At 41.8% G+C, this 12046-nt stretch overlaps 1 protein-coding gene and 1 long non-coding RNA gene across 3 annotated transcripts in view; one reads left to right on the top strand and one right to left on the bottom strand.

The window, feature by feature from the left end:
* LOC116687366 (uncharacterized) overlaps positions 1-12046 on the bottom strand; it is a 138087-nt gene that overhangs the window by 49214 nt on the left and 76827 nt on the right. The gene's annotated exons all lie outside the window — the stretch shown is intronic.
* Positions 1-12046, top strand: part of LOC116687361 (plexin-A2) — an 86798-nt gene that overhangs the window by 33882 nt on the left and 40870 nt on the right. For both annotated transcript variants that reach the window (XM_032512682.1, XM_032512684.1), the window contains exons 5-8: positions 4587-4687; positions 7213-7336; positions 8608-8761; positions 9312-9408. In XM_032512682.1, the coding sequence (XP_032368573.1) occupies positions 4587-4687; positions 7213-7336; positions 8608-8761; positions 9312-9408 (476 nt within the window). The remainder of the gene's footprint in view (positions 1-4586; positions 4688-7212; positions 7337-8607; positions 8762-9311; positions 9409-12046) is intronic.

The following is a 12046-nucleotide window of genomic DNA, read 5'->3' as shown; positions in this document are numbered from 1 at the left end:
GTGTGTGTGTGAGGATACTTGTGCTTGTGTCTGCGTCCGCATGAAAACTCCATTTGGGAACCATTATTGATATGAAAGAAAAGAAAATCTTCACAGCAGTAAATCTTTTTTCCTCACTGTGGTGCCTTTAGTTTGATGATTTCTAAGAATAGGAATGCGGTATCCAAACACACAATAACCTCACTGAATGTCACTCGTCTGTCTGTGAAATGATGGCTGAAGGCTTTAAACCTTAGAGAAAAGGGGAAACTGCTGCAGGGTTTTTCCAAGGCAACCTCTCAAAGTGCCACTCTGTAAAATGTAGAATAATTGCTTGAAATCCCACCAATCCACTGCTTTGTTTCTCTCTAGCTCTCTATATCTGCCTTCCCCCTCTCACCTGTAGGTAAGAGGGCTCTACAGCAGTGGTTTCCACTGCTGGATGTGATCCTATTAATTAGATTCAGTCAAGTCTATATTGATCTACAGACAATGGATATTACAACCAATTATCAGCAATTTTAACTATATTCTAACTTTAGCTTTAAACTCATTATGAAGAACTCTGAATCCCAGCAAGTGGCGTTCAGGTGTTATTTGACCCGGGTTGGCAGGAGGTAGTTTACTGGTTATTGCAACAATACATATAGCCTAAAGATAAGCCCCACACCTATTGCTATTTGTTGTTGATTTTAACGGAAACATCTACACATCTACATAAAATCTTCTAATTCTTTAAAATTAGCTACTATTTCCGTATATACCTCTTGGGCACACATACCCGCGGTTGAGAATCACAGCTGTACAGCATGTGTACTTAATGTAACATGGCACGAGTGTGGATAGGTTATCTTCAAACTGAAGCTACTGTCTATAAACTGATCTAGGTAACTGCATGCTAACACTGTCATTAATGCTTGCAATTCTACAATTGTAGGATTAATTTCTAAAATGTCACATATCTCAATTTTTTCAGGCTTGTGCTCTGCAATTCACAATTAGCCTTAGATTACATTTACTTTCATTCACGAGTTTTAAAGTGTTTCAATTTCAGTGATTTTCTTTCATTTTTATTTAATTTTAGGAAACTACTCACTGATTTTTTTTAGTACCACAAAACAAAAAATCCTGGATAAGACCGGATAACCCCATGGCCGTTAGTATCACGTGATGGCTGGGGATTTGCCAGAGCCACACGGAGGATGTCTAGGACAACAGTAGTGTAGGGGTCTAAAAGCCTGCATGCTCATCTGACAACTTTTTTAAAGTTCAAGTAAATCCAGATGAAAGTGTTTAAGCAATAGCAAACTGATAAGATAATAAGAATGAACATTTCAATCAGGAGAGACATGTTTGCAGATATGCAAATTAGGTTTATTGTACAGCTCAATGAAACAAAGTCTCCATCACTATACGAATATTTTGGCTATGTGTATGGGGTAGAGAACCATCAGCCCCCCAATGGATACTAGACACCGTTGGTGGCGACAAAGGGGCCCGAAGACCAGACCGAAGGAGGCTCCGGACCGGTCAGCTGGAGTAGATGACTGGAGGTGGAAGGGGGGGGGGGGGGGGGGGGGGGGGGTGGAGGGTTGCACTCTTGCCTGCAAGACAGCTGATGCAACGGGGAGAAACAGATTTAAAGCGGGTTGTGACTCTGTGATTGGCCCTTGAAATTTGTGTATGATTCTTATTGGTTTAAAAGGAAGGTGAATGCCTCCAACAGCTGATTTGAGTTAGGTAGAGCATTGATTAAGAGTTAGGTCTTCCTGATAGGACGTACACTGAGCTACATTTCAATCAGGAGAGACTAGTTGCAGATATGCGACAGTTATACACAGCATGATAAAATGCACATTTATTATGATAACAGCTGAATTGATTTAGGAATGCATTGAGGTCTTCCTGAAAGAATTTACGCTGAGCTACATTAGTGTGAGAGCATCCCAGATGTTGTGAAAAGATAAGGATTTTGTAATTCCCAGAGCTGGAAAAGTGGACATGATTATCCAACTCTCCCAGGATACAATGCATGATGAGCCAGACTGAGATTCCGCCTCTCGGGAGCGTGAGGTTTTCATCAGATTTCTGTGTTTGCTTCAAATGATCAGTTTCTCCTGAATAAATGATCTCAGAGAAGACAAGACAAACAGAAGTTTGATGAGCAAATACTACTGATAATGAATGACTAATGAGGAATCTAAAGTACATAGGACATAAACTGAGACTGAGGGCTTAATTTGGTGATCCACAATTGCAAAAAGATGATAGATCCGTTTATTGTAGATTATACTGGGAAGTTAAACTCATCCCCACATATCTAAATCCAACGCATTCCCCCTTTGGCTCCTAATATAACGTCACCTAACTTAGTTTTACTCCCGTCATAATTACTGAAGCCACTAAAGGCAGCCCTGCACGTGCAAAACTGACACTAGAGCGGTACGTGGAGCGTCACACTTTGACGCACAGGGCCACTGACTAAGCATCCGAATGTGACAAGTTGGGAGGGAGAACAATGCCTGTATATCATTACATTTCTAAGATATATTATACAGTGACTGTCAATGGGCTGGACACTGAAAGAAACACCTGCACGACAACAGTTTCCATGGCTCAATGCAGTCTCTCATTTAGCATTTCATTTACCTTTCTTTCTTGTGGTTTCCTATCCATATTCTATTCTACTCATACTTGATATTAGAAGTGAAGTCTCACTTGAAAATTCACCATTGCAACAGCGCGGGTACTTGTAACTTTCTGCTTTGTCAATAATACCCACCAGAGCTCAAAATAATGTAATATAAAAAAAAAAAAAAAAAATCTTTGTAGCTGTGATCTCTGCTGTCTAAATAACATCTACAGCCTATTGTTACAGCCAAGTATGGACTAGTGACGTCTCTTGCCTTCAGAATTCTTAATCTGTGGTGGTCCAGGGCTTGTGGAAATTTGTAATTGTGTTAATTAAAGGCATCTTAAAGGCTGGATTATTAGTAAATTGCGTTAATAGAAATGTCAATGTACTTTGGACTGCTACCTTTGTCAGAGAGGATTTGAGTCAGCCCTAATTCTTCAGGCCATAGTCTGTCATCTTAAGTGTTTTATTAACATCTACAAATTGGTGGTCAAGACCCATATAACAGGAGAGTCCCCAGTTTGATTTTGGCCAAGGACTTTTGTTGCGTGTTTTATGACGCTTCTGACCTGTACTTGTCGCTATCCAATAAAGGCAAAATACTACATCATCATCATCTTAAACCACTGTGAAAAAAAAATATAATGCAGGCTGATGCTAATTCACATGCAGAGCTGCAATGCTTTTTAGACCTTGAGAACATAACATAGTAAAACCTGAGGTCATGTCTTTTGATTTTATTTGGATTCAACACAGCACATTCTTGCTCAGGCCAGTTCCACTAAACAAATCAACGCTGCTGTGCAGCGAGAGCATCACATTTGATTCTTCGCGGAAAGCAGAAGATCCATAGCTCTCCCCTTGTAAAGGTCACAATGCCTAACGGCCACGGACCGACTGTTAGTTCAGACGAGCTCCAGCCCACAACAATTCATGGATTATTCCCACTGCGTCAGATATGGACTTAAAACTACTGCCCCTCCCACGCTACAAAATCATTTTGCTAATGGAATGCACCGAAATGGGTTTTGAACTGCTGGGGAAAAAAAAAAAAAAGAGAAAGTTCTTTCATAGGGAGCAGCAGATAATCCATTTTGCCAACACAGAACCTGAGAGAGCACCCACTTATGCTATCAGGAGCCCCGGAGACACTCTAATCCATAATCCACTCTTCATTTGGGATTGCTTACATCAGGAAATTGCTTGCATCATACGTCCAGAAATTGAATAATAACAAAGTATAAAATAACCTGGTGCAGCTCCAAACCTGGTTTGGTATGCAGGGGTGGTGCTGGCCGTGTGACAGCAGTGCCTCAGCAGCTAATGGAGAGCTTACGCTTTGCCAGACATTCATGCATGGAAGTGGCAGCAGTAGTGGAGTGTATGGCTGCCTGTCTGTCTGTCAGTGTGTGTGTGTGTGTGTGTGTGTGTGTGTGTGTGTGTGTGTGTGTGTGTGTGTGAGTGAGTGAGTGAGTGATGAGTGAGTGCTAACAGTGTAATTACTATTGCAGGAGTCTACAAGTTTTCATGCTTTACCAAGAGAACATCGTTTATGAATTTTTAAAAGAAAAGTTAAGAATATTGCTGCAAAAATGCTTCTCAAACAGTTGTAGTGTCACATCATGTGCTTTCTGACATCTGAGAACAAAAGAAAAATCGTAAAATTCCTCATGTGGGCAGAACCACAATGCTGCATGTTGCAAACCGGTGTCAAAGTGGTTTTCCTCAGAGATATTCCACACAGTGAGCTGTGATGAGGCTTCCATATATTGCAAAATAGACAACCTGATAAAATGGTCTCTCCTCATCAGAACTGCTTATTATTTCATCAAAATGTTTTGGTGACACGCCTTTGTTGACATATGACACATTTGTCACACTAAGATTTGGAAACTTCAATCAAAGGTCCATCCATTTTCCTTAACGTGTGCTACTCCACATTTTAACCCTCCCTGTCCTTCCTCTGGTTTAGGTGGCCCAGGTCCCCGTGGAGGCCTGTGAGCAGTATGGAACATGCGCTGAGTGCCTGACCTCTGGGGACCCCCACTGTGGCTGGTGTGTCCTGTACAACATGTGAGTCTTTTTTTTCCTGATCTTCTCCATAGACTCGTTACAGTCTATGATCTTCTCCCATGCTCAATTACACACATCACAGCCGAGGGATTAAAACCACAACATAACTGTTTAGCAACCAGCTTGCAGAAAGCCATAAATAAAGCTAAGCACGTGATCATGCGATTTAATAGAGATATTGTGCTCCCCGGAGGTCACCATTATCAACAGCTGGCGGGTCAAACGGAAAACCAGAACTGGTTGTTGAACAGTGTGATCCCTTTTAAATAGCGCTATTCAGGACAGCAGAAACTACACGCCCGCCAGATGACGAGGACGACTGGTGTTAATGGTGGAGGGATTAGCCTGTCAGTCCAACTGCACCTCTACATACCCGGGGAACATTTTGGACCTGACAGAGCAAGCTTATCTCTTCCGTCTTAATTATCTGACCCCCGGGTTAGCTTGCATTATACCTCGATATGGAGCAAAGGGGATTCGTGAGATTAAAACGCTGTGTTTCTGAACCAGCCGCTGTGTTTGAAGCTGACCTCAGCCGGGGATTTACCCGTCTCATCATGTGACGTCTGCATTTCGGCGAGCAATATCTTGACGATGATCAGCATTATTTAAATTGCAGCGCTCAGTGTATCGCCAGTGAAATGAGAAGAAACATTTTTGTTTCGTCTTAATCCAAATTACCTCATTAAGCAGTTGTTTTTCCTTTTTTTTCCCCAAAGTGCTGACTTTGTCGGCAAGACCCATTTTAATGCCCAGTTAATGCCGTACAGTTATCAGTGAGCAGATAGGCTGCTGCTCCCTCAAGTAGCCCCAAAGTCAATCATGATCCCTCACATTGCAGAAGGAGGCTACTTTATTTTTCTGTCTATTTAATCCTGATTGGGGTCTTTTTCTAGCCTCTGAACGACTCTCACAGAGGGTAAGGATCTCACCCCTGGCACGGTGCGTGTGTGTGCGTAGTTAAACAGGCACAAAGCTTGACAAAAAGGGAACAAATGGCTCCATCAGACAAAACGTGGTGAATAAAAAGAAGCAAAATAAAAGGCCATGAAAAAAAAAATCTGACATGAAAGGTGTCCTTTTTTTCCGAGCCACTTTGGTTGATGAGCGGTCAAAAGATGACTGGCTATCCTCCTGTGGCTCTAGTCCGCCTCAAGGAGCCCAGCCCGCATCAGCTCTCACAGTGCTTCTATTCCGCCTTCACATTGTGGTGTAATTACAGCAGAGGCCTCAGTGCTCTTTGAGCTCTCTCAGGAGGTGCCACCCCCTCAGCAGCATCTCCGAGTGTATTAAGTACTCTCTCCCCTCGCTGTGCGCATTACACATTTAAAAGAAAGAGATGATGGTGCACAGCCAAAGTTTGCCGTTGCGAATTTTACTCTACAGCTGAGAGACTCTTGTTCTTTGGAATGCCTGTTGCTATCTGAGCCTGCACAAACCTAACTCATATAAGGAAGATTTCAAATCCCTTTTTTGGAAACTGGACAAATTGCTCAACGTTTTAAAAATCCTTTCTAATACCCCTTGCCATAACTTTGAATGTACTTTTATTTTACTTGCTTTAAGGTTGCACTATGGTGTTGACCCCGTCACTTCTTACTTTTAATTGCCTGTTGGGATCTAGGAGCTAAAGCTTATTCTACTGGTGCACTCGGTGCAACGTGCTCTGCAGAAAAGCACAGTAAAAATGTAAAGGTAGGAATCTGACCGAGCTGACTGAAAGCCATGTACAGGAGGTGACCATGGCCAAAAACAATCGAAACATGGACAATCTTATTTTTTGGTCATGTTAAAAAAGAAAAGTTCTACACAGCTTTAGAAATTAATGTATGAAACTATCGGGCACCCAGATGAGTCAGTTGGTAGAGTGGGCGCCCATATATAGAGGTTTACTCCTCGATGCAGCGGGCCCAGGTTTGACTCCGACCTGCGGCCCTTTTGCTCCATGTCATTCCCCCTCTCTCTCCCCTTTCATGTCTTCATCTGTCCTGTTTAAAAAAAAGAAGAAAAAAAAGAAAGAAATGAATATATCTATAATGTGTCCATATTTTATACTTAGATTCAGGGAGGACTTTTTGATCACTTCAGATGTCTCCTCAGCATGCTAACATTTGCTCATTAGCACCTAGCACAAAGTAAAGCGGTGGCTGATGGGAATGCCATTACTGGTAGTTTTACAGGTTTTTACTCCTAAACCAAAGTTTTGGACAACTGAAATTTTGACTTGATAATGGCGCAAGATGAAACGTCACCAAAATAATTGAAATTCATCCAGAAAACGTAGCAAATTTCATGACAATCCCCAATAGTTATTTCACTTAAAACTGCAAATCTGAACATCATAGTGGCGCCAGAGGGAAAGGCACAGGATCAGCATTTAGTCAGTAGGGTTCATCCTCTGGACATCATGCATGTCTGCACAAACTTTCATGGTTATACATAATCGTTTTCGAGATATTACAGTATGTAATTCACCACTTAACTTGCTGCACTGTTGCATACTGTGCATTTGTAATGCTCCACAGGTGCTCGCGGAGGGATCTGTGTCTGAGGGCGGAGGAGACATTCCGCTTCGCCACGGACATTGACCGCTGCGTGAAGGTTATCGCTCACCCGGACAGCATTGCTGTCTCAGCACATAGTGTCCCTGTGAGTCTGCTTATCATTACACCAATCACTGCTCTGTCACTCCACTCACAATGTTTATGAGCAATCACTGAGAGTAGCCTTGTACAGCCACATGTACAGTAAGTACAAGCATAGAAGATTGATTCTCCCAGTAAGACACTCTATTTATTTTGGTTAATACACATGTACTGCAGGGACAAATGTTCAAAAAAAGGTGGGAGTTGTTTTTGCGGCTGTAAGCTACTGTGTCAGCATCCCCGATGTGTCTGCCAAAAGGTTGATTATATTTCCTAAAAGCTTAATTCAACTGTTTTTGTACATTAGCCAAGAGCACAACGAAGGCAAGTACAGTAGGAGCTATGGGCTATTTTAAGGGAATTATTTGACATTTAGGAAAATACACTTAACTGGCTTTCTTGCCGAGAGTTAAATGATAAATACTACTCTCCATCTGTTTGTTGTTGTTGTGTTGTTTGTTGCTGCCAACAGCTGGCTAGCTTAGCTTTGCACAAAGTAACAGCGGAAGAGGCTTGCCTGGCACTGTCCAAACATAACAAACCCTGCCTACCAGCACCTCTTAAGCTCACTAATTAACATTTGTTTTCTCATCTGTTTAATCCTTAAGTGTAAAGACAACAGATTAAGGGGCTTGTCTGCCGGACTATTTCTTGGCCAGGAGCAATTACTTTCTGGAGTAAATTTTTTTCGTATTTACAGTTTGGCCTCGATATGGATTATACAAACACGATTTAATGTGTAAATTTGTGAGTTTAAGAAGTGCTGATAGGCAGATTGTGTTGCCTTAAGGCAGAGACAGCGGCAACAAAATGCAGTTTCTCCTTGTTTCTAGTATTGGAACAGCGAGTGCTAAGCTAACCACATTCTAGCCTAAGCTTTATATTTAACGGTTAGATATAAATGGACTGCATTTATATAACGCTTTTCTGGTCTTTACAACTACTGTGTACACTGTGGCCGAGTCTGCAGGACAAGGTGACGTCTGCTCGTCAGGTAAACATTCACACACATTCACACTCCGATGCGCAGCTTCGGGGGCAACTCGGGGTTCAGTGTCAAACCACCAACCTTCCGATTGGCAGGCGACCGCTCTACCACTGAGCCACAGCCGCCAAGTGTGCCAAGAAAACAAATAAACATATTTCGCCATATGTTGAACTATTTCTATGATCTTAATTTTATTTTGAAAGCCTTGTCACAGTATTCCATAAATGTGCCAATGCACCAGGCCAGGTTCAGCACGTTAAATCTTTTCCCTCTCCAATTCTTTTAAGCTTCTGCTGGAGGTGAATAATGTTCCAGACCTTTCTGCTGGAATCTCCTGCTCATTTGGCCAGCAGGCCCAGGTGGAGGGTCATGTCAACGGGAACAGGGTTATGTGTCTGTCCCCGGCTGGGAAGGAGGTCCCTCAGATACCAGAAGGACAAGGTGAGCTCAGATATCACGTATCAAAACAAACAGATTAAAAAATAAAGTTATATCCAGCGTTAAATATCCAGCGTAATGGTGATGCCAATGTGAGGTGAAAAACTAAGAATACCAATATTCCAGATGGACCACCTTGCATTTTTTGTTTATCCAAAGAGTTTGATAAGTACCCAGGAGCAGTAAAATTTTCTCAGAGCATACACAGTAATCCTTCAACTGAAGTTTCTGACTGAAGGCATTCCCACGACAACAGCAATATGCCCTTGCAGTGACGCAGACACCAGGTGGCTCTTTACAGAAGTGTGATAAAAGTATTCCTATTTTTTTTTCATTTTGACCTCCTCTTTTCGTTTGTTGTTTTCGTTCTTTCACCCATCTTTTTTGTCTCTCTGTGACTTACTCTCTCCCTCTCTTTGTCTCTTTTTACGGCTGTTCTCTCTATGTCATCGATTCTCCTGCATATTAATAATTCCCTCTCTCCGGCCTTTCACTCATTATGCTTATGTGCGCTCTCTCTCTCTCTCTCTCTCTCTCTCTCTCTCTCTCTCAGACTGGGCTGGCGTAGAACTCCGTCTGAACTCAAAGGAGACGGGTCAAATGGTTGCCAGCACAGAGGTGAAGTTCTACAACTGCAGTACCCATCAAACGTGAGTCCAGCTGCCACTGCCAAGCCCATCCCCCCCTCAACCACACACTCTTTGATTTGTTCAATAAATGGAGGAGCACGACTTAACTTAGGGCAATGATGTACTGATGCTCACAATTCCACTTAAGATTGTGCTGTTAGATAACCTCTGAGTTCAATTTATCTGTCAGGTTTCATTTAAATCAACATGATGCATTTGCCATGGCCTGTTTGTTGCGACTTTGCTTAAACTGGTGTGTGGGCTTACTGCTTTTGGCTTTAAATACAAATAGCTACAGTGTTTCAGTCAGTTTCTGAAAAAATACCCAATGATCTGTATTTATTTTTTAATACCCAAAGCATATGTGCACTTTTAATCCAATACCTTATTCATAGTCACACCTGGAAACTGCCTAGTAGACCTGCAATGTTCGTAGAGCAGTTTTTCTGGTGTAACTGACTGTGCTTTGCTGTATAGGTCAGCAGTCCCCGAGGCCCCCTGAACAGACTCAAACACACACACTCCTTTCTGCCTTGACTTTGTCCCAAGTGGCCCCACCAGAGAATTGTTTGTGTTGACCATTTTTGGAGTTTTAGCCTTGCTCTGGTTCCTTGATGGTGGATGAAATAATGTAAATTAAGGAGGACTTATTTTAAATACTCATCTGTTTTGTCTTACCAATATAAGCTCTTTCTGACTGGGCAGGGAAGCTGCTTTGACTTTGAGCCATTGTGCTAATGTCAACTGTATTTATCGTAACATTAAACTATGACTGAGTGTTTTTATGTGAATAGCAATTACAATCATTGCTACAAAGGTGAATCTTATTAGGATGAATGTCAATTAGCGGCATTTGTCAGCTTTAAAAGATGTCTGCAAATCAGCAACTTAATGAATTGAATCTCCTATAAAATGGCACAGTGTTGAATAAGTTTCGTGAAAGACCTTTGTCATGAAATTATTACTTTTTCATCCACATTCTGAACGGCACAGTAAGATGAGAGAGGGAAATAAACACTCTGTATTTTGAGGCTACTGAGAGTTGAAACAACCGTTAGAGGTACTATGTGGGATTTGCAAAAGTCCTTGTTAATAATGACACTGGTTAGGTGAACTGTGGTCAGCCTCCTGTTCCTTTTACTCGCGCACATTCCCACACTCCGTAGGCGATAGGAAGCATCCTGGGCATCAGTAAAAACAGTCACAAGAAGCTAAGGTTAGCCAGCTAGCTGTATCTTAGCTGCGTGGCATGGATCTAGTGTTGGTTGTTTCGTGACATTAGCTGATAAACTACTTTGAAAATGGCAAGCTTACAAATTTACCAGTCAGAATAAGCTTACGTTATACACTCAAGACAGTATTTTGCTATGTTTGCTAGCTAGCAGTTTGTCCACGTTAGTGACCAAAGTAAAATTAGCCAGCTAAAACCACAATATCACAGTATAGTTCACATGCTTTGCATGTAATGTTACATGTCTAATAGAAAGAAAGCTTGCTAGGGGTCGGTTTTGAGCCTCAAAGTTCCCTATTGAATGGTTTATTTATAGCCAAACCCTGGGAATTAGCTCACAGTGAATACATGCCACCTATTGTTTGACTGCAACATGAATGCCCCTATATAACCATATTAAGCCATTAGAGAGAAACAGTTGGAAGCTCATCACATTCGCCCCACACCAATACGGCCTCCATTAGCTGCAGAGTGACCCTGTGAACCCCTGTCATTAATATTTCAGACCAAACACACTCCTAACTCAGCACCACCTCCTCCACCTCCTCTATACCACCATCACATCACCCTCCATAATTAATTATCCAGTGTTTGCAGCTCCCTGACAGTCCGGTTCTATTAATACCCAACCCCCAGAATTCACACACACACACACACACACACACACACACACACACACACACACACACACACACACCATCACACACACACACACACACACACACTTTTATGTCCATACTGGCCCTAGGCAGCTAATTAATATAAAAATGTAATGGTGGTGCACTACATTTATTGGCATTTGTAGCTTAATATGAGCCACAGTATTGGAGTGCTGCTAGTGGTTTTATAGTTTCCTCATGGTTTCATGTTATTGCATGACCAAATTCAGGAGAGCAGACTTTGATAGTTTGATACTGTTATATTTTAAAAAGTTAAAAACAATGTATCGAAATCAATGTATTTCTGTTAATGTTTGCTGCAGTCAGGTAGGGAAGATATGACTTATGTCAATGGTCTCATTATTTGTCTCTGTGAAGAGTAGATCAAGACGGCCCTACTGTCTCTCACCTTCCCCCTCTCTTTCTTTGTTTCTAATGAATTGATTAGGTCATATCTATCATTTAGCATACATGAGGCAACTCATGGTCCCTACTGGAAAGGTAACTGTTGTTGGACCAGATTTGACTAAGAACAAAGGAAATGCATATCCCAGTAAACTTGAATAGAATTGGCACTACCATGAAAAAAGACCTTTAACTGTGACCTGGAGTAAACCTGACAATGCAGAGGTGGGACTTGATCTTGAGTAAACATCTGGCCAATAGGAAAAGATTTAATTTGAGGAACCACCCACAACTTCTTTGTGGTAAATTTGGGATGTGGTGATGATTTCGGGATTGATTTCATGTGACTCCATCAGGTAGAAGC

The sequence above is a fragment of the Etheostoma spectabile genome, chromosome 4, assembly GCF_008692095.1.
Source record: "Etheostoma spectabile isolate EspeVRDwgs_2016 chromosome 4, UIUC_Espe_1.0, whole genome shotgun sequence".
In the NCBI taxonomy this organism is placed as follows: Eukaryota; Metazoa; Chordata; class Actinopteri; order Perciformes; family Percidae; genus Etheostoma; species Etheostoma spectabile.
Note: the sequence above shows the minus strand (reverse complement) of the source record. Positions and strands in the feature narration are given on the sequence as shown.